The sequence below is a fragment of the Sphaeramia orbicularis genome, chromosome 15 (assembly GCF_902148855.1).
Source record: "Sphaeramia orbicularis chromosome 15, fSphaOr1.1, whole genome shotgun sequence".
Classification (NCBI taxonomy): Eukaryota; Metazoa; Chordata; class Actinopteri; order Kurtiformes; family Apogonidae; genus Sphaeramia; species Sphaeramia orbicularis.
Genome location: NC_043971.1, coordinates 23,531,823 through 23,558,168, shown reverse-complemented (window position 1 = coordinate 23,558,168; position 26,346 = coordinate 23,531,823). Strand labels below are relative to the sequence as shown.

The following is a 26,346-nucleotide window of genomic DNA, read 5'->3' as shown; positions in this document are numbered from 1 at the left end:
CTTTTCACTTTCTTCTTACTGCACTACTCCAAGAAGAGGAAGAAGAAAACATATATGGACACCATTATATACGTTACCACTTAAACAGTATATGATAACACTGTGAATTAAAAGACATGATATTATACAATAATAATAATCCAACATCTCACATTTGCCCACTGGAAACTTTGAATGATTTTCCATTTGCTATTTATTAAATTAATATCACCTCAAGACACAGAGAATACAAGTGGTGCCAGGCACAACAAACCCCACCCGTCGCACGTATTTTAACTTATTTTGGCATCAATCCAGCTGATGTCATCATGTCTATGCATATGCTGATGTCAGCATATCATTTGCCTCTACATATGTACCAAGTTTGAAGTAAATTGAAACAAAATCAATGTTTTAATAGACATTTGAAATTTCGCTCATTACAAGTAAATGGGAGAAAAAAAGCTTTAAACTAGAAGCACTTGGAGAGCGCAGACCTCCGCCAAGGCAGATCAGAGCCCCGGATTTGGATGAAAATTTCAGGAAATGTTGATATTGGCACAAGGAACAAATGATTAAATTTTGGTGGTGATCGGGGGTGGGGGTGGGTGGCACTGATCTGCCTTGACGGAGATCTGCGCTGTCTTTTCTAGAAAAGCACTCGTAGAGCGCAGAGGTAAAAACACATAACCTCCTTGGTGGAGGTAAAAATTCATAAAACAATTTTAACTTTGAACAACTTTTCCCATGATGTAATCATATCTATTTTTGGTCACTGGCAACCTATAAACCCAGTTTGGTATGAATTCAACCAGTAGCTTTGCTGCTACAGACATGTGAAATTTTGCCCATTATCAGTAAATAGGGGAAAAAAAGATTTTAAAAATTCATAAAATTTTTTTAACTTTGACCTTCTGTTCCCAAAATGTAATCAGATCTATTCTGTGTCACTGGTAATCTATAAACCCAATTTGGTATGATTTCAACCAATAGTTCTACTGCTAGAGTGTTAACAAAGAAACTAACAAATAAACAAACCAACCGAACCAAAAACAATACCCCTTTCCTTACCTTCGGGGGGCAGAGTTTTAAGTGAAACACTAACACTGACACTAAAAAGGCCAAAAATGATGTAGTTTGAAGGAGCATCAGGCTGGTCTGTCAAGCAGCTGCTGATCCAAACACCATCCTTTGAGATCCTTGAGCCTTCCATCTCCTCTGAGAGGGACACATGCAGCACCTTGTCAGTAGTTCTGTAGTCTAAAGTCTACAAATTTTGCCTAGAAACCGACAGCACTCACGGATTTCATTAAGTGTCTTTGGGGTCTTCCTTCCACGATGAGGGCTTGTACAAGGATTTAAAATCTAGGGTACTAGACCTGGAACAGACAAATACTGATGTCTTTGCAGCATTGTCACATCAGTTCTACACATAGTGGGGACAAAGTTGTCTCCCAAAGAGTAAACGTCCACTAATAATTCAGCAAGCCTCCATGTTCCTTCAGACGAGCCTTTGCACTGGGTTGTCAACAGGAAACAGGCTGATCTGGTGTGAGTTGCCTTTTATGGACTCGCTGACAGTAACAACATCCTAGAGGAACCCAAGGAGGATCATGGTCTCAAATTCAGTCTGAGTAGAAATGCCATTTGTCTCTATGGCCTGTGTGATATAGGAGTCTTTTGTCTGCTACGCTTCCTCTACACTTCACCATCGTACCGTCTGCAGATCCCTTTGCAGCAGGACTCAACCACGGTCTGTCTTCTGCAGGACCTCAACAGTTGCAAGGACTCAAAATTATTTAACTGTGAGCTGTCTGGTCACTGAGGGAAATGTGCATCAGTCTCATTGTACTGACTAACAGGATAATCCAGACTAATTTACAACAAAACACACAGTCTGGTCCAGCCTGGTCCAGGGTGGACACTCTTTGATTTTCTGGCTACAGTTTTTCTGTGAGAGCTTGTTTAATTGGTCCCTCTGAAAAGCTGACATTGAAGTATTCTGTTTCTGGCAATATTAAATAGGTCATTTCATAGTCAAAGAAAGCACAATGATTTAGTCAGTGCTTTAAAGGAGATCAAAACCATCTAACAATAGAAACAAGACTTTATTTACTAAAAATTGTTTCTGGCACCAAATGCGCTGATGCACTATGCACTCCTGAGATGTTAAAAAAAGGTCTTCCTGTCAAAGAAATGTATCTGTATTAGGATAAAAGTTTACATGTCAATATAACTACTTGACATAATGCAGCAGAAAATATAAGAAACAGATTACACAGAAGATGTATAAAATATATATAAAGAAAAAAAAAACTGTCATAATTTATTCTGTTTCTTGTGTTAAAATCAAACATATATGTCCAAATTAAAAGTACAGCTTTACACTGTAAATAGTGTATTTTATAATATCTACAAATGGCAACCTCATTATGATTCTAAATGATTAATTCCTCAATCCCTACAGAAAAATTATTCAAAAGCCCTTTTCACTTTATCTTTAGGGAGGTCAAAGGTCAAAGGTTGACATCCTTTAAGCAGATACACAGTGTCTAAAGCATCACTGTACCGTGAAGCAGGTCACTTAGCTACAAAAGGTTTGCAAGGCAAGCACTCGGAGCGGAGAGGCACACTCCGACTGCAAAATGAACATTCGTAAATTCAGAAAGCACTGACAGAATTCCTCTCTGTGAATTCTAAGCATCAAAACATTCAGACATACTGTTAGCTGGGACTGTGAACCCAATCAAATAGACAAATAAAAAACAACTACATTATCATTTCATCTCAGGAGACAATGAAAAAAAAAACAAAGGTTCCACTTCACTGATATCTTCCTTATAGCTGAAACAAATTCAGATAATTTTTATAATCTAGTTTTTGTTACTTATATTATTTACAAGCAAATGATAAAATATTAACTGAGATGGTTAATCATGGCATAAAATTGTAACAGGGAGAATAAAGACCTATATTTACAGTACTGATTGTAAGAAATGTAACTTACTCTGACCAGTATTTTCTTTTCATATGAACTTTTTCACAATGTGACTCTGTTTAACAAGACTACTAAGAAAACATAATGACACGATCCATTATAAACATACGTCTTTGTACAAATCAACAGTTTTAATGCAGCAGTTGAGTGAAACAGCAGAAGCCGTCTTACGCTTACGCACCACATGCTGACAAATTTAATGTGACCGTATAACACCTCTAATGCTCTCAGTACCTCACTGTGATTCCGACCTCATACTGCACAATTAAATTCAAAAAGGAAAGAGGATTAACATGGATAATATGGTGCGAAATAAATGAAAGCAATGTTGATAAGTTTTCTATCAATGCATGGGAGAAAACAGAGAAAGCGTATTTAGACAGGCAGTGCAGATATGGGATGTGGAGCTGTGTGTAACGCTGCAGTGAGGGAGCTGCAGACAGCACATGAATAAAAAAAAACATTTAAATGGGTGAAGAAAAAAACGTGATGAAAGAAGTGTGCAGAGTGGGGGAAAGGGTGGGGGGTGTATCTGCGTCAGAGCTGGAGCCAATGAAGTCAGAGATAGGGCAGGCTCGAGCGGGAGATGCTGTTAGTGCCAATAAAATATTATGGCAGTAACAGAAATATGGCACTTCTAATATTTTGTGCATGAATTGATTAAATATGTATTTTCTTCAGTGCAGCGATATTTTATAATAAAATCATAAAAATTTGGGTAACGCTGAACAATAAACTGCACTACTTGCTTAACAAATGCAAATTCACAAGAGCTCTATATTTCTCTGGCACATAGATCCCAGTGTTTACACACAAACACACACTGATACACACTGCATGCATCACTCACACATGCAAATCCTGGTTATTTAGATTAGCAGGCAGTGTTTCTGTTGGCACCACTTCTGACCTAGATTATCACATCCGTAATTCTAGAGGATGATTATGATGATGAGCATGTGGTCAGAGGTCTTTTGGGAGGGGGGGGGGGGCCTACTGGCTTTGCTGACGTTACACACATGTAAAAGGCTTCGCTGTGAAATCTTATAAAAAAACCACAGGTTAAACAGGTCAAATGTGTGTCTTTAGATGTGCACATGAAAGTGGGTGGAAACATGTGAGCATGTGTTGCACACTCACACACATTTATGCACATGACTGCAAATATTATATAACGAAAAGTCAGTGATGAAAACATCAAAACTGTATTTAATGTTCTAGCAAATGTGGAAAAATATATCCAGAACTCTTTTTCCAAAACCTACAAAACAGTCGATACTGGACATTCAAACATAATGCTATAATCTGGAATAGTGGCTACGTCATTAGTGCTTTCACAATAATGAAATATATTGTGATTAACAAAGCCTGCTACTGAAATCTACAAATAAATTACTGATGCCAGGTATCAATAGAATTCATGTACCTGGCAAAGACATCTTCAACAGAGCAAGTGTCAAATCTCAAAAGATGAAAAATAATGTCAAAATACTGATGGAAATATGATATTTCTGTTTGTGTGGCTCATGCAAATATGAAATGTTTTTTAAATTATATTTCTGTCTTATATTTTGTGATGTTCTATTTGCACCATGTGTGGTGATTTTGCCGTATCTGTGGGCTACACCATGATTCATTTTTTTCTTTTTTCTCAGACACTGTTAGAACAACGTGAGCAGCAGCTGCAGCTCTGCTGGCGGCAGATACTATAGATGATGACGCAAGCAGGAGACATGAGCCATGACCTCATCAGCTCCCCATCAAACCGTCACTCCACTCCGAACCTCACACATAGACGCACTAACGAGCTGTTACAGACTCCGCAAAATGCAAACAAAACCAACCCCACTCTCCATGCTGCACAATGCTGCTCAACCTCGGTTGGCTTAACAAAAGCGTGCTGATCTCTCTGCTGACATGCTAACACCTGGAACTGAATGTTCTGGTCCAATTGGAGGCCATTTAATCACCAAACACATAGTTGGATCATTACTTAGAGTTGAGTGATGACACACGGCCCATCACTGTGCATGTCACATTGTCTTAGTCTTTTCCATTCCTGTCTACGCTGTTTAAATTCAACCAAAAGTTACTTAAAGTTGTTATTATTTACCATGATTATAAAGACACATAATTCAGTGTAAAACTGAACATGTTCAATCTGATTCAATCAGTTTGAATAATTGACTGTTAATTACAGGATAACCATAAAATATACACAAATATAATTTTCATGTTTAGTGAGATTTACAATAATAAAATAAATAAATAAATAATTAAATGCCAAAATTACATTTTCCCCATTAAATTCATAATGTGAGAAACTTCATGGGAAAATAATCCCACAGAGAATGTAGTTGTGTGAGTTGATTACTTTTTTTTTTTTTTTTTTTTTTTTTTAGAATTACTTAAAAAATTAAATAAAAGAAACACTGAACTTCACATTGATCTCAAAGAATTTGAGGAGTGGCTGTGAGGACGAGCGGTAGCTGGCTGCCTGCAGCCCTCATCAGAAGCCAAACAAAGTCAGTATGAATCATAGGTGAGAAATACGGGTGCTGACGTACAGGCCTGTCAATCTCTCTGCACACCAGACATCAGAACAGGCCAAGACGGCCGAACAGCCAGACGTCAGGTCTGCCTGTTTACTGATAACACATGGACATGTGGACACAGTCCATTCATGAAAACACACACACACACACACACACACACACACACACACACACACACACACACACACACGCCCTTGTTCCTTATTTACACTGCTACTTGGAAATTTAATAGTCATGTAATCATTACAGTAATGTAATGTTTCAAAGTTATTTTTTGTTTATTTATTTATTTGTATTTATCAGCAAATCCACTGAAGTATGACAACCTTTAAAGTATCGCATAAACCTGCAATTTTGAGGATTGATTCAACATTCAACAACATTTATGCACAAAGAGAGAAAATTAAATGTCTTCATTCAGAGTTACTATTTTGTCTGCACAACAGTGAGTTTCTTTGATGAAACTCCCTACATGCCATCTTTATACTTTACCCCCACCTAGTGTCTGCCTGTCCATCTCTGAAAACACTAATAAAAACATTATCAAAGTATGAAGAGGGTAATGGTGAACATTTACTGTAAATATAACTATGTACAAAAACATAACCATGAGACCAAATCATCTGTATATTTGTCATTATGTTGATTTGTACTTTGATGACTTGCAGTTCTCATCAGGACCACTAAGTGGTGTGCTTGTCCAAGTTGATCTTGTTCCAAAGTCTGCAGCTATGGCCCTCAAAGCATGAAGCTTTCAGCTGCTGTAAATCATCACTGAGAAGAATGTAAATAAAAAATACCGTATTAGTGGATAAGATTAGCAGATAAAAGTTGTGTGTGTCATCATGTGTGTGAGTCTGCATGTGGTTTCTACTCTAAGTGAGCAGAGCTGACGTGGCATCACCAAAGTGCCATGCAGCCCTTTGAGCTTCTGCTGGACATCCACAGTCTTTCAGCGTTATGGGCAAAAAGCCAAACTAAAGAGACACACATGGTGCACTGCTGGAAAGCTATGCCGACATATGACGCTGAGCTGCTCTTTATTTTAATCCGTGAGGACAAACCCCTCCACAACATCTAAAACAACAGTTCCCATCTGTTTAGTGAACACAGAAATGACAAGAAAATTCTGATTGGCCTCAACCATACTGACTTCATGTTTCTTTAGAACAAGCTTTTCTTATATCTGTACGTGGAAACCATTTTCTAATCTTACAAAAGTACTAGTGCCATCATTGTTACCTTCGATGATAATATAGCTTTAAATTGATCTGATGTGGGAACACAAGGTCAAACTCTTACCTCTATATTTTAGTATTTTTTAAGAAGATCCAGACATGTGACAAATTAAAGGAAAATATATCCAATATATATCCAATATAATGTGTCATTTTAAGTTGTTGGAACACCCTCTATTGAAGGGAAGCACCATTTCTCAATGAGATATTCTCTATGTGGTGTTTACTTCATGATGGTGGAGAACACTGTCTAACATGTCGGTTCAAAACCTCTCATCAGTGCTCAGCTGGTTTATTTGGGAGCTAGTGACTGTGAAGGCAAAAATATACAAGACTGTCATCCTGAAACAGATCACTCCCATCAGGTTTTCCATTTGCACACAAAGGGTGAGATCTTTCAAACGATCATGCACCTTTTGTGGATGTAAATCTAGTGCAAATGAGTAAAAAAAATACTGTGTGTAAGTGACAAAGCTCCTGTTAAGGGTGGAATTCACTGCAAACCGTGGTGCTACAACTGCTGCATGCATGGTGTGTGTAAATATGCACTGTCTCTTTTGGAGTTCAGAGATGCTATAACACACATCCATCTGTTTCTACAAAATCACACACACACACACATACACACACACATATATATATATATATATATATATATATATATATATATATATATATATATATATATATATATATATATATATATATATATATATTCTATGGAACGTAAGTTTATTTTAAGAGTGTGACAGTGAACAAACAGGTTTCACACAATCCTGGATTACACTAAAAGCTATATCCTATTTTGATGGATATTTCAGTTGACATTATAGACATTATAAACATTATAAACGTAAAATACAATAGAAGAATGAACATTAAGTTGATTGTGGAAAACTGTATGTACTTCTACTTGCTAAAAACACACAGTCTGATGGTTTTTTTTGTTTGTTTTTTGGTTTTATGCTGTTTCTGCAGTTTTCAATCAGTGTGCTGAAATGCAGAGAAACATTTGAAGCACACAAAACTCTGGCAAAATTGTATTTAGGTGCAAGCCTTTATTGCTGTGTTTGTACCAGTATGTCATTGGTGGAAACTCTTGTAAAATCTATGCGAAACAGGGCAGATTATGGGAACACATACTGCACAATTCTCCATGCAATTACTCTGACATATATTGTCATTTCTGCCACAGGAGTCTTATCAAAAACAATAACTAATAAAAATGTAGAAGTAATAGGTGATAGAGTGTAGGTGTTGTTTTCTTTACCGTTGCTGATGAAAATCTATTTGACATCATTTATAGACAAAATACTGCAATGAAGTTACATTAAGGGACATATATGTGTTTTGTGCTTTCATTCCAATGAAACACACTCAAGTAAAAACAGTGATGGAGGCACTGACAGTTGACCAGACCAAACTAGTAAAATTGTTTGAAAAATGTATATAAAGTGCAGAATCCAAAATACATGACAGGCCTGGTCATATTTAAATGTTTTAATGTGGAAATGTAATTTATAAGCTGCAGAAGCTGAAACCAGAATGTGAAAATACACCCCTTCCTTCTGCAGCTTTCTCCTCTCAGTCCAAATCTAAATATTAAATACAAATACTAATATACTAATGCTGTTTAATGCCAATGTGGAAAAGGGATGAACAGTTTCCATGTTGAGTCACCAGTTTTCCATCACATCTGAACTGACTCTAATCAGTGATCAGTAATTACAGCTGCAAGAATGTATTTAATCCCCTACTTGTCTGCATCATGGATTAGATTTTCTACAACCTGAAAACAATCCACAGAGGTGAACACAATCTTTGATACCCCACCCCCAGAAGGGAAGGCAAGGGGTATTGTTTTTGGTTTGGTTTGACTGTTTGATTGTTAACACTCTAGCAGCAAAACTATTACTTGAGTTTATAAATTGCCAGTGACCCAGAATAGATGTGGTTACATTATGGGAAAAGTAGGTCAAAGGTAAAATTTTCTATGCATTTTTAAAATATATGTTCTTCTCCCATTTACTTATAATGGGCGAAATTTCAAATGTCTATAAAAACATCAATTATATTTCAATTTACTTCAAACTTGATACATATATATATATATAGAGGCAATTGATATGCTGACATTAGCACACACATAGACATGATGACATCAGCTGGATTGATGCCAAAATAAGATACAATACATGCGAGGGATGGGGTTTGCTGTGTCTGGTGCCACTTATTTTTAGTTGAATTACAATATGCTGGAAGGCAGTTATGGAATTTTTACTCGACAATGCCCTCAAAACTACCAAGCACTGCATGCATTTGTCATGCATCTGTATATAAGGTATTTAAGCCTAAAAATGTATTGCTTTTGTTTTACTCATGATCCTTTCTTCACAGTAATATTTACAGTGACCTTTTGAACTATGAACAATAAATTATTAAGGTCTCTTCAATACCCTCTATTCTATTTACCTGTATTTCACTGTATTATGTCATTCCAAACTATTTGTGCATCTTTACATTCAGATAACATTTGGTAACATTAAAATTAGTAATAGATGAAAAAATCATTTCAAGCTCATTGTAGTACAGTTATAGCTGGTGTTCAGCAATGATGGTGTGTGGTGTGTGTGTGTGTGTGTGTGTGTGTGTGTGTGTGTGGGGGGGGGGGGGGGCGCACAGAGTGGCCCTGAAATGGACCAGTTCAGAAAGCGCACCATGAAACAAGACAAAAAACACTTTGTGCAGCTGATATGAATCTCTATACTCCTATTTCTACACCTCCTCTTGTGGCCTCACCATGGACGTCTGAGAGAACAAAAACTATGTCCATGAGAAAATATGAGCTGTGGTGACAAAGAATGGACCAGAGACAGTGGACACTTGTAGTAAAAGGTGCCAGTCATCTGATTTCCTTCATAATGTATAAGTATATTTTGACTTGATTGCATTTTTGTAACATTAGACATTTTGTTTGAATAAATAATTGGAAAACAACATTACTCAGCTTGATTTCATTGTATAAGATAATTCTTTAAAGGGGTTAAATGTAGTATTGATATTCCAAACTCTCAACAGAAGTGGGAAGTCACGTACCAGAATATGCTTATGACAACCAAAACCGAAAATGAGTCAGAGCTATGTATCCACAGACTGTACTCACTGAATAAAGAATAAAGAGAATTGTTTACACACATTGATGTTGTTGGATCATTATCTTTTCTTCTCAGTTATTTTGACAGTTGATGTCTCCTTATCTCTAACTTATCTCTAACTCTCTTTTAGACAGAAAACAGCCACAGTAAAACCACAAATCACCTTTGTTTTCTGTATAGTTTGTGTTGTCAAAAGCTCCAAGAAAGTCTGTTTGGAATCATCAAAACAAGGTCAGAACTGTCAAAGTTTAGTCTGAACCATGGACCAACAAACGGCAACTTAACAAAGACAACATCACATAATCCCTTTATACCTTCATAAGCCTCATAATCAAAACCACCTATGTAGATGAAACACTGCAATATGTGCGTCTAACTTTTATGACTGTCGCTTTCTTTGACTATTGTTTCTTGATGGTTCTCATCCCATCTTGTCACTTTCTGACACTTTGGTCAAAGAATCCATGATGTTAGTTTTCCTCACCAAGGGAGACCCACAGAATGACATTGGCATCTTTAGTATAGAGGTCTTTATTTCTAATAACCCTAAAGTTAATTTTAGGCAATTTTTAAATATTTGAAAGTAGAAATAGTACCTATAGCCCGCTGTAAGTTGTTTACAGTAGCTGTTAAATGAGTGCAGGTGTGATGTGAAACTGTTCTCCTAGATAAATGATCTGAAGTTTTAAATGCTTTCTGTATCTGATTACTAAAAAAAGAGATGTTTGCCCTACTGTTCCATCTTAAAAAAGATCAATTAATTATTCATTAGTGCATGTTTCTGTTCCTTTACATGTAATTGGATTGTAAATAATCAAATGAACTGTTGCCAATTTCTAAATTGTGCAGAAAGTCTACTTCTGATTTAAGTGTGCTTTTATTTTGAGTACCAAAGTACTGCAAATCTGCAGCAGAATGTTCAGGATGGCAGAGTCTTGAGTGGGAGGGATTCAGTGGGTGTGTACCCCCTAAGTAGTCACAGATGCTAGGCACAGTTGGAGAAGGAAGCGCCCGGCTCTCCTTCCGTATTAGCCAAGGGAAACTCTCATTTGGGCGTGGGACCAAAAAGATAGCAAGCCAAAGACTGTGATGCAAACAGGTCACATCTTCAGTGCAAACAAACAAGTCACAAGCCTCAAGAAGCCTGGTGTGTGTTATGTCTCTGATAAGTCTGAGAAAACAAACACCATGAAAAATACACACTCTCTCTCTTTTTATTCTGTTACAACTCAACACTGATTTATTTGCCTCCACTTTAATAAAACGGAGGAGAAATTGAGTTTTTGTTTGTGGTTTCTATGGCAATAAAATGTCACAAATGGATAATCCCATTTCATTAAAATTAGGTTACACCAAACCAACAGACCTAATCAACTCCAAGATCTCTGTTTACTCTGGTTCATTCATTCATTCATTCATTCATTCATTCATTCATTTATGGTCAAATTATCATTTTACTTTGACCACTGCTTGGGTGTAAATTAAGTCTGACCCTTCAGTGCCATTCATTTTGGGGATATTAACGGTGAGTTTGTGAATTAAAAGACTTTAATATTTCTTGGGTAATTAAGTCAAGACTTGCTGTGATACTTGCTGTTTCTGCTGCTGATAAAATAATACAAACCAAAATACATCCGAGAGGATACAAAACCACACAGGCCTGCAAAAGACTTCACTTCATCTGTGTATGACAGTAACCTGGGGCACTGTTGGTCAGTGGTCGTGTGTGTGCAGGTCGACGTCATACTGTCAGTGCAGTGAGGCTTTGACTGTCACACTCGATCTTCTCATTCAGTCTGAGTAGCTACTGTAATCTGTTAATATTTGTATCGAAGTAAAAATGGTAAAGTAATGCAACAGAGCTGGGCTAGGTATTGTGATCCAGGTGTAGAGAGTTGCAAAGACATACACCTTCAAGTCCACGCTTGAGTTAAAGCGGTCATATTTTGCTAACTTTTTGCCACTTTCATTAGTCTTTGGTACATTTGTTTGTGTATTTGGACTCTAATAGTTCAAAAAGTGTGAATTTGAACCTTCTAGGTGCTGCAAAGCTATCTTTATATTCATTTCGGCAAAAATCAAGTGGATTTCAACACCCATTTTAATTCCTGCTTAATTTGTTACGTCTATAACTAGTTACGTCACGACATTTGCACATATAAGGTCAAGACTTCCAATGAACATTTCTCCAAGTGCGCCATAATTGTTTGTCAGCAGCAGCAGTTGTAGTCCATACTGAAAATATGTCCAAACTTTGAGCCGATTACCTAAAATGTTCAATTGTTGATTGAACGGGACAGAGCTGCACAGCCAACAACCTGGAGGGGGTGGAGCGTGAAGTGGCTCATGTGCATTTAAAGGGCCAGCGCTCAAAACGACCTTTCTGGTGTCATTACTCAGAAATAGGGTTGAAGATGGACCTGTGGAGTTGAATTAATGAAGAATTCAGACCCAAGCATTGCATTTACAGTTTATGTAGACCACAGGGAAATGTTTTAAAATGCATAATTCCATTTAAAAAAGCAAAATATCACTCCTGTAACAGATGTCCCTGATAAATGCAAAGTTAAACTGTTTGTCTAACCTGTATTCACAGAACTGTAAAGATCGGTTGAAACATCTTAAAGTCATAAAGAGTTTGGAACAGCTGCCAAAGCAACAACATGAACTTTCAACAACACCTTCCCATGTAGATCCTGCTTCACAATAAAACATATTTTAAGAAAAGGGGAGTTCTATTGACTGAAATGCTATAGAAGGCTTTTAATTTGGAAGGATTACAGGAAGTATGGCTTGTATTAAGAGTAAAACTGAGCTTCCACTGATTTTTCAAACACTATTTCATTGATTCTGCACTTGCACACAGCAGAATCATGCCAAGTTTCAGATTTTCAATATGCACTATACCTGCCAAGTTTCATAAAAAAATGATTTGTGAGTTCTAGTGCATTGTAACACAGAAACACACATGGACAGAGGCTCGTAATTTCAATACCCTGTTTGCCCTCTGCGTGCAAGGTAAACATTTGCAGTAAGGGTGGGAGAGTAACTCACATCACACTGCCCACGATAAAGTGGTATCACAATATAACGATTCTGCAGTGCATGATACATTGCAAGACAATCATCTACGATATGTCACAGAAAGAAAAAAAAACCCCCCAATGGTGAATGGTAGGAATTATGTACTTATTCATGGCTTTGTGGTTTTAATTCAACTGAATCTGATGACTATTTCTGCTGCTAATATATAAAGAGGAAGCATTACCTAATTGCAGACATTGGCTTCAACTCTTGGAAACTGTAAAGGATGTTAATTGAGGAAATAAGGAGTAGTCACAGCCTTAGATAACGTGTGTGACACTGTGATGTAAAAGATACGTCACACACATACAATGAAGGCATGGCTCTCTGCTTGAAGGTGACACTGTTCTTGGCCTTGAACGTAAAACTAATCATGTTTTTCCAGAATAGTTATAGCTACAGTCATGAAGGTATATCAAATGCTTCCTGGGTCTGGATTAAGTTTTAAGTAGACGTGAAACATCGGATAGTATCAGTGTGGTTTATTTTCTTTATTCTTAACCCATAAAGAACCAAACATCCACCACCAACTAAAACCATCTACTGATCTAAACTGTTTAATACCTGTAGATCCACCAAATCTTATCAATATATGTAAATAATTGGTGTAAAATACAGTTTGTCATCTTTTCATGGCCATCAGATATGACCCATTTGGACATTACCGTTGAAACACCGTCATCTTCTACAACACTGATTCACCAGTAAAACTGATGAAGTTGGATCAATGACAGTGGATGGAAATACTTGGTTTATGTTCAGTTAATGATATATTTGACTAAAAAAGTCACTTTTTCCTTAGTTTTCTCTGTTTTTGATATAATAACCCTTAACTTTAATCTGAGCTTTTATGAACATCTACATGATCAGTAAATTAAATATAGGAAAATACGTGACTTTCACTGACAAAAGCAAAGTAAAAAAGATAATATTACAATAAATGGTAATAAATTACTTCAGAGAGGTTCAATAGAGAGGAACAAAATGATTTGGGAGCTGCCACAAAAGAAGCACTGGGTCTTTATGGGTTAAGGTAGTGCTGAGTATTGCAGTAAAATGTGTCTTTCATTTGGATTTATCAGAAAACTAGATTATTTCACATTCAGTCAAAAGCCAAAGCCATCTTGAAACAAATCAGCTGATGATGTCACTTGGTGGGCTCATCTCTGCTCTTCACTTGTTCACCAGTAGGGGTTACTGAAGTAAGCACATGATTGTTGAGATAACTGTAGGTCATAACTCACATCATATGTCATTGTAACATACTTCAAGGATCCAAGGAACTTTATTGTCATACTTGCACACATTTACATGAGATGGGATGAAATTTGGTACCCGAGGTCCCAGATTTAACGCAATAAAATCTCTCTCTATATATAAACAATATATACATAAAAAAGACCTTTGTAAAATAATAATAATAATAATAATAATAATAATAATAATAATAATAAAAGACCTATGTATAAAAACACATGTGCATGTGCAAAATGTGAGGAGAGGAAGTCTGATTGGGCACTGGCCTGCACATAATACTATGAAGTAGAGTCTAAAGTGTTCATTGTGCAGGGATGAAGGGTATCTGGTGTTGTGTGTGTGTGTGTGTGTGTGTGGGGGGGGGGGGGGGGGGGTAGTGTTAGGGCTACAGAACACCATGGGAGTTCAGCAGTCTAACAGCTTCCGGAAAGAAGCTGTTTCTCAGCCTGGTGGTCCTGGTGCTCACAATACTACAGTGAAATGACATTAAATAGTTATTGTTTTCCATTTTAAAAATCTACATTGGACATCAGAGGGTTAACGTTTTTCTGTCCTTATATCCATCCTTCCTTCCATACTTTCTTCTTCCTTCCTTCCTGATTCTGTCTTTCCAGATTCTGTTCTATCTTGAAATGATCCTTCCTTTAAATGCTTCTATCCATCCACTCTTCCTTGCTTCCTTCCATTCTTTCCTTCAGTCTTCTCCATGCAGTTCTATCACAGGCTGCATGTATTTAACCTCACAAAAACAGTCTACTAACAGCATGTAATCTGATCAAGCAGCATCCGGTCCCTTTAGATAATCTGAACCTGATCTGCTCAGACCTGTCACATAAACTATAATCATATTCAATGCAGTATCGCTGTAGTATTATGAGTATATTATATTGTCATATAATGTGAGTTATGACTTACTGCTATAGTAACTCAGAAACAGAGATGAACCCACTGAGTGACATCATCAGCTAGCTAGTTTAAAGATGGCTGCCCCCTGCTGATGACAGAGTGTAAAACAGTGAAACAATGTAATTTCAATTTTTTATTGTAGTGCCAAATATTACCCGGGATACAAAGAAAATAAACTACAGTAAAATTATTTACTATTTCAGGTCCTCTTTAACAGTAGGAATGCAGTCATGAACGTGAATATTAGAGTTCAACATCATCCTACCCCACCCCCCCAAAAACTGTTGACATTGAAAACGCATTATGTATGACTGATATGGAGTATTTTCACTTTACAATCAAGGTAATAAGTGCGTACAAAATCTGAATCACTAAACATCCAACTTAAAGCAATAAATTAAAGAGGGAATCGACATCAAACTAACTAAAAATAATCTAAATGGGAGTGATATTTGTCTTTTGAGGTACATATGATTTTCCTTCAAGGTCAATAATCCCATTTGAGAAGCCTAATATTAGTCATCAACCACTATAGGCCCCAACTGCAGGCAAATGTTGTATTGATGCCGATTTATCGTCAACACTGATTGGTGTATCTCTAATGAATATGCAAACTCATCATTATCAGAGTTCAACATCATCCTGCCCCACCCCCCAGAGACGCTGACATTGAAAACACATTATGTATGACTGAAATGGACTATTTTCATTTTACATTCGAGCTAATGAGTGCCTACAAAATCTGAATCACTAAACATCAAACTTAAAGCAATAAATTAATGAGGGAATCAACATCAAATTAACTGAACTGTACTAAATGAGAGTGGTATTTGTCTTTTGTACATATTATGTACATATTATTTTCCTTCGAGGTCAATAATCCTATTTGAGAAGCCTAATATTAACCATCAATCCCTACAGGCCCCAACTTTATGCAAATGTTGTATTGACGCCGATTTATCATCAAGACTGATTGGTTTATCTCTAACGAATATGCAAACTCATAATATCAGACTATACTTCATGTGACTTCATATAACAGGACAAACTTGGCTTATACTTTATTGTTTTCTATCTAATGATAAGGCAACAATTTGCCTCAAATTTTACACTGAGTAACTGATCATCCTGATGACTGGATTAACACATCCACATACCCCAAGGTGTATAATCTCAACACAACCTCTAACAACAATGTAGGTTGGCGCTTAGTTCAGTGTCTTTTGTTAAGTTGACATGTGTAACTCTAGGAGATGCAATGACATCGACCAGTTACAACCAAACTGAGGGCCCATTAGCATGCTGGGCCCCAGGCTCCTGGAGATCCACCAGCTATTTTTCTTGAGAATCCACAGAGTGCTTATCAACCATTAAACTGAAACCAAACTCATCTACTTCAACAATAATCCCACAGCACGTACTTTATCTACAGTTTGTTCTCCAGTTTTTTAAACAGGTCTTACGCTACACCCTCAAAAATAGAGGTACCAGCTTGTACTTAAAAGGGTACAAATGCTTGTCGCTGGGGGGTGTACTTTTTTGAGAGACATTTCTGTACCCTTTCGAAATGGTCCATTTTTGTACCTTAAGTACTTTACATAGAAAGAAAACTCTCATATAGTTGATAATGCCATGATGTTTAAAGTTTGAACCGGTGGCCTAATTGAGAAAAAAAAAAAACAAAAAACGGCATAGGCAAGCTACGACATCAAGACATGGAGGTGTGAATGAAAACTTGATCAAACAGAGATTATGGCAATAATCAAAGGTTCTAATAAGATAAATAAATTATTAGGCTATTATCATTGAGCAAATTGGGCTATTAAATTAAAACACAAAATATTATTAAAAATAATATAGAGTAATTACAGTATGATATATAATAAATAATGTGCTAAGCCTAATGTTTGAACTATAATTAGTCCTACTGTTCAGTTCTCCTAGCCTATAGCCTTTTCTCATGGTCTACACACATTTTTTAATGCTGCAGGGTTCCTTATAGTACAAATTTGTACTTTACATAACTTTGGACCCTTTTTCATAGTCTAAAGGTGCAATTCTGGCCTCCTAAAGATCAATATTGTACTTTTGAGAGAACATTCTTAAAAAAATGTACTTATAGGTACATAAATGTTCTGATCTTGTACCACTATTTTTGAGAGTGTACCGGTCAGCCTGAGTTCAGCCACAGTTCACACTTTTGCTTCTGTCTGTAGCTGAAAGTGTAGATTATAAGAAGGAAGAAACAACATGGTTTCCACAAATTGGAATACTTTAATATCTAGGAGGTTTGGAAGAGGTTGTTATAAGAACATGATTATTTCTATGTAAATGTTCATAATTGCTGATCCATAGATCCTGTGCATCTCAAGAGCATCCTCAGTTCTTGATGTCTTGACTTTGCAGTAAAATCATTCCTATTATTCCCTGTTCTTTACATCTTTCAGAGGCTGAGGATATCACTCATCCGCCCTAGCCAACGGTTGAACTTGTAATCTTTGTGATGTCTTATACTTACTAGCTTTTCTGAGTCCTACCTTCATCACTGCATCCAGCTGCCGGGGATTCCTCAAAGTCCTGGTCGTCAGGACTTTTGCGTTTCTTCGACATTTGCTGCTCCCTATTGGAATGATGGATTTATCCACCGCTGAACTGATATCTGCTGATAACGTGAGACACCTTCAACCAGCGGGATACAAAACACATACAACAGTCTGGGGGAGGCGAGAAGAGAAATGCGAATAAATCTCAGTGCCGTTCATTCAGATCCCTTCTCTATATGTCCTCTTTCCAGTGTGCGGTGTGCGCAAGCATGCGGTGTACAGCCGAGCATCTGGAGACACAGCCAGGCACTGAGCCGGTCAGCTCCTGATTCCCACCGTAATCTTACAAGATGTGTCTCCGCGGACAGTCAGGGGCTTATTTCTCTTGACAAATCAGAAATATTTGCAGCTGAAGTGATTTGTCGATCACGTGTGTGCCGGATTATGCTGAAGCCCGCTCCGATGGATGGATATTACGCACTGACGGCAACTTGTTGATCCGCGTCTTTATGGGGAAAAAAAGTGGTTTCCGTCACTCCGGATGGTTTTATTCTGGGTTTTCAAAAATCAGTGTAGATTTTCGGCGCTGTATAAGGCGTTTTGCTTGAATGGATCTCGGCGACGTCAGACTACAAGTCTAATCAGGCATGGATGACGCACAGCCGACACAACGGGAACTCTTGGGTATCTTGAAGAGTATAGGCCAATGTAAACTGAGATTATCTGGACGTGGTCTGCCTGCTAAAGTACACCAAAGCATGTGTCCTTTTGGCAACATTTGAGCTGCTCACTAAGTTGCGGGTAGAAAATGCTCCCCGGCAACATCTGTGAAGAGTCCTCCAGAGTGTAGAATTGGAGACAGTGTACTACAGAAGTGGTTTGGGGGGAGTTCACGGCACAATACCTTCTCTTTTAAAACACCATCAGTCCAGCGGCGATTAGAAAATACTCTATTTGTCTTTGACAGTTCTTGCGCAAAACCTCCTAATCCAAGTGCCAGTGTAACATAAATCGAACAAACACGCATTGTGTTATGTGGACCCGTCTTTGGCGAAAATGTCTGCTTTCACTTCACTGTGCTGGAGCCACAGAGCAACTTGAGAATAAGCTGTGAATAAATGCAGCAGGAGGATCGTGGTGTTGCGCGTACTACAGAGGAGACAATGACGCCACCGGTCTGGCTTTTACAAATTGCTTGATGGTAGTTTTCCCCTCCGGTCGATCCGGTTCTGAGTGCCAGAGAATAAAAAAAAATCTGCACTCTTCTTTCACTAGAGCAACAAAGGGCTGTGCGTGCTTGGGGAGTTTTAGGAGATAGCCAATTGGATAAAACTAGACAGACCCTCTTAGATTATCAGCGACTTCTACTTTCACACAATGCTTTTCCTTTCAGGAAAGTCACAGATGGGTGCCTGACACCAGTTGTTGCAAAAGCTCCCCCCCGATCCTCCTCCTTTCATTCTCTCATATACTGATTTATTTATGAACACTCCCGGGTCAGAGGATCATATTCCATTTACTACATCTGGTTTAGATTTCTAGTGCAGCACCTATAATGTTTCCCCAAATGTGTCACTTGGATGTCAGGGCAAATAGTTGTAAAATTCAAAAGCAAAAAGAGGCGGTGGGTTGTACATTAGTGCGCACATCCGCGGCGGTTTCTTGCAAAGAGTTACACTTGCATTCGTGCCAATGACGCTGGTATTTCGTGGTATTTTCTGAAGGCAAACACGCCTTTCTCTCCCCCGTCTCTCCAGCTCTCCCCCCTCCCCTCCCTCATTCACTGCAGCTACTGACGTCAAGACATGCTTGCGTCAATGCTCCCTGCTTTGACAGAGAGGGTTTTTTTCATTGGGATCATAATGGGATTATTAGGCTTAGAGAAATACACTCCCTTCATGGCTTTTTAGATTTTTTTGAGAGATGTCCCATTATTCTCTCTGGCTTTTCATAAAGACGTGGTACATGTAATTAGCAAATTACAAAGATAGAGTGATTGTACAATGAAATATTCCTTTATATGCTGATAATGCTCAGAATTATCAATTCAAATAATAATCAATGGCACAGACTGATGTATGGAGGAATTAAAATCTTGAAGTATTTCAGGCAAATATACAATAATATGCACAATACATCTATGCACACACATTTATCTGGGCTTGAATGCATCCTGGATTTCTGGTCAAATACATTCAACTCAACACAGATGCAATATCTACACACACACACACACACACACACACACACACACACACACACACACACACACACACACACACACACACACACACACACACACCACGCAGAATATCCATATATAATCGACATACAGTTACATAGATACAGATAATGTGATAGAAAACAAACAGAAGAAAATATTTAATGCTGATACACCCATCAGCTCATAAGTAGCTTAATCAGAATATGTGAGAGTGTGAAAATGCAAAGGTATTAACTGATCTATGCAACTGTATTTTTATTTACCATTTAATGATCTTCAGTTACAGTATCTATCAGACTACTATCTGTGATTAGAATATTTTAGAACACTTTTCTTTTCTATTATATCTCTTCATTTATTTATTTATTTTTCCAGAGGTCACCCCTCGGTGATCTTGCAAACCTCCATGGAAAAACTAAAGTAATGATCTAGTAATGTATTGTAACTAATATGGGTATGCATATCATCCCACTATATTCTAATAAAAACCATGGTTACAGTATAAGTATATCAATCCTCTGTGTTCAGAAAGCAGGTTAGGGTAAATATATTTAATATCATCCTCTCATGGAGCTTTTGTTTAGTCAGGGGTGAATGTACGGGGAGCCAAGGGGAGGCAGTGACCCCACCACTGTAGAGTCTACCCCTAACTTTTATATTGTCAAAACTGTACAAACCACCACTATGCCCATAATTTTCACAAAGCATTGAAGCAAATTGTAAATGGACCAAAAGTAATAAATATAGTGTTTGATTCTGCCCCTCCTCTGCATTTCAGAGGCAATTATTGTATTTATTTATTTATTTTGTTTTATTTGCAGTGGAATTTTCATTTTGGTATTAATTATAATTTTACAAACTGCACAGTTTTGTTGAAACATTGGTTTTGTGCCTTTATAACTCTCGGCTGTTTTTATTAGTATTAGTGTGTTGATACTGGCCATTAAGTGACATTAGGTTTGTTGTTATTTAATGTTTTGTTGGATCCATTTATATATCATACCTAGGGATTCCCAAGTACCTTTATCGCATATTACACTGTGAAAACATTATGCCCCCCTTTTTGTCATCCCACTTAAAGATTTCTAGATCATGGTTGTGCTTTGAACAGAACTGTAGAATTGAGGTTTAATACACACATGATATTCATGTATTGGACGTCATTTAAATATATTCTAGTTCATGCATTCATAATGTGTAAAACACATAATCCTAAAACTAAAGGAGGTGATCTAGTTCTGCAAACATTTTAAAACTGACTTGTATATAAACTTCATCACTCACAGATCTCAAGGATTATTGATTGATTTATAAAACTCCACAATATAAGTTTTCATTCTCACTGAGCTGCACAAAATTATTACTACCAACTATATCTTATATGTGTCACACAACTTTAATCTCAGCCTTGGGCGTTAATCCTCACTTGTTTGCACACATTTATAAGCCTTTGAAAGGAAAACACAGTTGTAGATTTAGATATAGAGAGCTTTCTGTTGAGCTAACACAGAGATGCTCAAGCAGAAACATCAGTGAATCAGATAGATGTGCTTTTGATTCAGTAGATTAGATGGCTGTTCCTTCCTGTCATTCTGTGGCTGTTTCTTGTATAAGGAGGACGCTGTCCTTATACATCGTCCTTGATCTTCGGAGCTGAATGGACTCTTGTGTACGTTGGCTGGCCTTGCTTCACTTCAGCTATCATGTCTTCCTTACAGCTCAGCTCATGGAGTCTGTGCTTTGTACATGTCTTAATCTTTAAACTACCCTAAATATCTAAGTATCAAAATAATATGATTCCTAACTAATATTAAAGCTATAAAACATACAGCACGATTTCAGTTTTGTATGAATGAATGGGATCAAAATTTCCATATTCATGCAATTTGTTGAAACTGGTAAGTTTCCTGTTAATTACCCCGCCCCCTGAAGGGAAAGCAGTGGTATTGTTTTTGGTTTGGTTTGTTACCTCTGCCAGGAGGTACTGTGATCGCTTTGCTTTGTGTGTTTGTCTGTGTGCATGTGTGTTTGTTTGTTCATTAGCAAGATAACTCAAAAAGTTATGGATGGATTTTCATGAAATTTTCAGGAAATGTTGATACTGGCACAAGGAAGAAAATATTAAATTTTGGTGGTGATTGGGGGTTGAGGGGGGTGGGGGTGGGGCCTTGGGGGCCCACTGATCTGCCTTGGCGGAGGTCTGCGCTCTCCAAGTGCTTTTCTTGTTTGTTTGTTTGTTAACACTCTAGCAACAAAACCATTGGTTGGGTTTATAGATTGCCAGTAACCCAGAATAGATGTCATTACGTTTTACAAAATGTAGGTCAAAGTTTCAATTTTTTATAAATTTTTTAAAGTCTTATTTTTCCTATTTACTTATAATGGGTGGAATTTCACGTCTGTGGCAGCAAAACTATTGGTTGAATTCATACCAAATTTGGTTTATAGATTCCCAGTAAACCAAAATAGACGTGGTTACATTTTGAGGAAAGTTGGTCATAGTTCAAATTTTTTATTAATTTTTATGGATTTTTTCAATCTTACAATGGGCAAAATTTCAAATGTCTATGAAAACATCAATTTTGTTTCAATTTACTTCAAACTTGGCACATATATAGAGGCAGTTGATATGCTGACATCAGCAAATGCATAGACATGATGACATCAGCTGAATTAATGCCAAAATAAGATACAATATGTGCGAGGGGTGGGGTTTGTTGTGCCTGGCGCCACTTATTTAAAATGTAAAGAACAAAAACTGTGTTTTAACATTCGGTTCAAATCATGAAAGGAGTATTAAAGTGTACCTATAGTCATCAGTATTGAGTTTATTTCTTTGACAAAGAAAGTACATGCAAAACAGCTTTAAGTTCCAATTTGCTCCTACAGCTCAAGTCAGCTGAGGCATTAGGTTTGATATCTGCAGGAGACTATAAGTGTTGTACAAAGTCAGTATTTGAAGTCTCTGCTTTTGGTTTTGGCAGTCCAACTAATGGTGAGAGATCTTCAGTTAAAGTGTAACAGCTCTACAAAATGTGCAGTTGCTAACCAGTTTCAGAGACAACACTGGGCAGAAACCACTTTCATGTTATCCTTGTCAAAGATGTCAGCTGACAGTGCCCTAAGGTTATTTTCATGTCATTCCAATACTAGCATGGCTTCACACATTTTTCCCACCTAATTAACAAATTGCACGTCTGGGCTTGTGCTATGACAGGATGGTGTGTCAGAGCTCTCTGAACATGTACAAGGAGCTAAAGCATGGAAGTGAGTACACTACACTTTTTGCAATTAAAATAAGTGTCCTGGTCTCTACGCTTCATTTTGTTGGTAAGCAGATTCCTACAATAGAGCTTTATGTTTAAAAGATGTGAAATATTTTTATATAATTTTTTAAAAATTTTGAATATAAAAAAAAAAAAAAAAAAACCAAGGAAAAAAAATACATCAGCTGTAGCACTTTAAAGCCAAGTAAGTGTATGCTATATGCAAAACAAACACGGCGTAGTTAAACTGAGTGTAACATGAGCTTGTATTTGACATCTTTGAGTATTTGGCTGTGTCGTAGCATGTGTAGCAAATATCTGAGAAGGAGATGTGAATGACACAGGATGAGGAGGGTATAGTTCTTACTCTGACATCTACACAAAGTATATACAGTCCTAAGAATCATTGAGATGTACTGTGAATTATTTTAATTAGTCATTTTCTTGTGGGAACTACATTGATGAAGGAGGCAGGAGGTTTGAGCGTAAGTAGCTAACACCAAAGTAAATATAGTTCATTGGAGGTTATTACCCAAAGGAGAGGCAAGGGGTACTGTTTTTGGGTTTGGTTTGTTTGTTGAATTCATACCAAATTTGATTTATAGATTGCCAGTGACCCAGAATAGATGTCATTATATTACTGGAAAAGTAGGTCAAAGTTTCAATTTCAATTTTTTTAATGATTTTTTTTAAATCTTTTTTTTTTTTTTCCCCATTTACTTACAAGGGACAAAATTTCACATGTCTGTGGCAGCAAAACTATTGCTTGAATTCAAACCAAACTGACTTCATAGATTGCCAGTGACCCAGAATGGATCTCATTACATTTTGGGAACAGTAGGTCAAAGTTAAAATTTTTTTAGGAATTATAAAAATCTTCCCATTTACTTATAATGGGTGAAATATGTGCGAGGGCTGGGGTTTGTTGTTCCTGGCATCACTTGTTTAAAATGCTACCTGTACAAAATAATATATATTATGGTGATAATAACTTTAAAAACATGAATCAAAGTTGCCTTTACAAAACATGGAATTTGGTATTTCTGCAAAAACTGAGAATGTGCCAACTAATTTTCTTCTCTAAAAGAACTGAAATGCATTCACAGAGTGGTCCTCGTGTTGCTGTGCAGGTCTGCAGGCCACTCGATTTGACTTTGTGAAATCTTTAATTTTAAGACATGCTCCTTGGAGGATAGACCATCTGATGAGAACAGTCTCTTCCAGGATTACAATCCTCTCATCCACAGAGCACATGGAAATGTTTGACGAGTTTGAAAGTGATGTGCAGTGTGTGTCATTTGCTATGACCTCCACAGTCATCAAATGTCAATTAACCAAGTTGAAAACGTGGGAGATTTTTGTCAGACACATTAGTCAGTACAAATCAGGGAATATCTATCGGAACACTACAAAAACGGCCTGTACAAAAATAAGAAAATTAAAGTCATTATTGGGTTAAACTGTCTTATTTCAAGTAAAACAAATGGTTCCAGGTGCAACAAACCCCGCCCCTCGCACATATTGGATCTTACTTTGGCATCAATCCAGCTGATGTCATCATGTCTATGTGTGTGCTGATGTCAACATATCAATTGCCTCTATAAATGTGCCAAGTTTGAAGGAAACTGAAACAAAATTTATATTTTATAGACATTTGAAATTTTGCTCTTTATAAGTAAATGGGAGAATTTTTTTTTTTTTTTTAATTCATAAAAAATTAGAACTTTGACCTACTTTCCCCAAAATGTAATGACATCTATCCTGGGTCACTGGCAATCTATAAACCCAATCTGGTATGAATTCAACCAATAGTTTTGCTGCTAGAGCAAACAAACTGAAACAAAAACAATACCCCTTACCTCCCCTTCAGGGGCGGGGTAATTCTGTGCCAGTGCAGAAAGAAAATACAAAAATAAGAAAATATTAAATTCAACATAATGCTAAATTCTTAATTTAAGCAGAATATACTTGTTTCAAACCTTCATAGTAAGATTGTTTTTATCTATGGCGTATATATATATATATATATATATATATATATATATATATATGTATGTGTGTATGTATGTATGTATATATATATGGTCTTATGAAGATGTAATGACTCAATAGATATGTATTTATAGGCAAAACTGCATAAAACTACTAAATATTTCTTAAGGGTAAACAGTACTGTGTCCTCCATATTCATCCCCCAACAATGGAGCTCATTTTGTCATAAACGTAACTTAAGATTAGTTGTAATATCTAAGTGAGGTAGCTCAAGATGAAAATTCTTGGAACAATTCAGATAAAATTAACAAGATTAAGTCTGAATAAGTAAATAAATCTAAAAACTGATCTGTCAAGATAACTATTTCAAATTGAAGTCAGTTTATCAAAGTCAGATATCCTTTTTTGCAGTGAAAAATGTGGATCATCCTTCCAGTAGACTTCTGAGTCCAGTAGAGTCAATAAAGCTGTTCTGGAAACATGTAGTGGTCAACACCTTTTATGATTCCATTTTCATTTCATCTGTCATCTGTGTTAGAATAAAGTATGTGAACCAGGAAATGTGGTTATATCCTGTTTATTGGGAGTGCTTCGACAGCAAAGACGTTTCCTATTGCTGTCTAAGGAATCAGTACTTACTGCAGAGAAGGAAAAGTACACTGTGACAAAAGTGACTTTTAAAAATTGGTAGGATCTTCTTGTAAAGGCAGTTTGTGATTAAACAGAATGATTGCTTTGGTCTGAACTTCTCTCGCTGATTAACACACATAGAGCAGAATAGTTTGAAATAAACAACAGGAAGTGGAACATGTTCAAACTCTTAATAGAAAGAGCAAACAGCCACTAAGATTAAGGGTTATCTTTAATTATTTTTTACTGTGTAACATCTGCATGGTAGAATGCTGATATTAGAACCCTTTTCACTTTATATATAAAATAATCAGGAACAATAATAAAAAAATAATGAGGCAAGAGCATCACTGTAGTACAAAAAGCATTATTTATGTATTTACACTTGTTTTCTTATTTACACTATAAACATTTCAACTATAACCGTTGCTTACTGTTGTAAATATCACCGAGTTATGCTTAATATAAGCAGGTTAAAACATATTGCTATTTATAAACACTTCTTACTATGCAGAACAG

At 36.8% G+C, this 26,346-nt stretch overlaps 1 protein-coding gene across 3 annotated transcripts in view; it reads right to left on the bottom strand.

The window, feature by feature from the left end:
* The window catches only part of pde10a (phosphodiesterase 10A), an 88,541-nt gene extending 69,746 nt beyond the window's left edge, over positions 1-18,795 (bottom strand). For 2 of the 3 annotated variants that reach the window (XM_030156045.1, XM_030156046.1), the window contains exon 1: positions 17,710-18,795. In XM_030156045.1, coding sequence (XP_030011905.1) covers positions 17,710-17,782 — 73 coding nt within the window. In that variant the 5' untranslated portion in view covers positions 17,783-18,795. The remainder of the gene's footprint in view (positions 1-17,709) is intronic. The other variant, XM_030156047.1, reaches the window with a different exon arrangement.
* Positions 18,796-26,346: the final 7,551 nt, after the last annotated feature.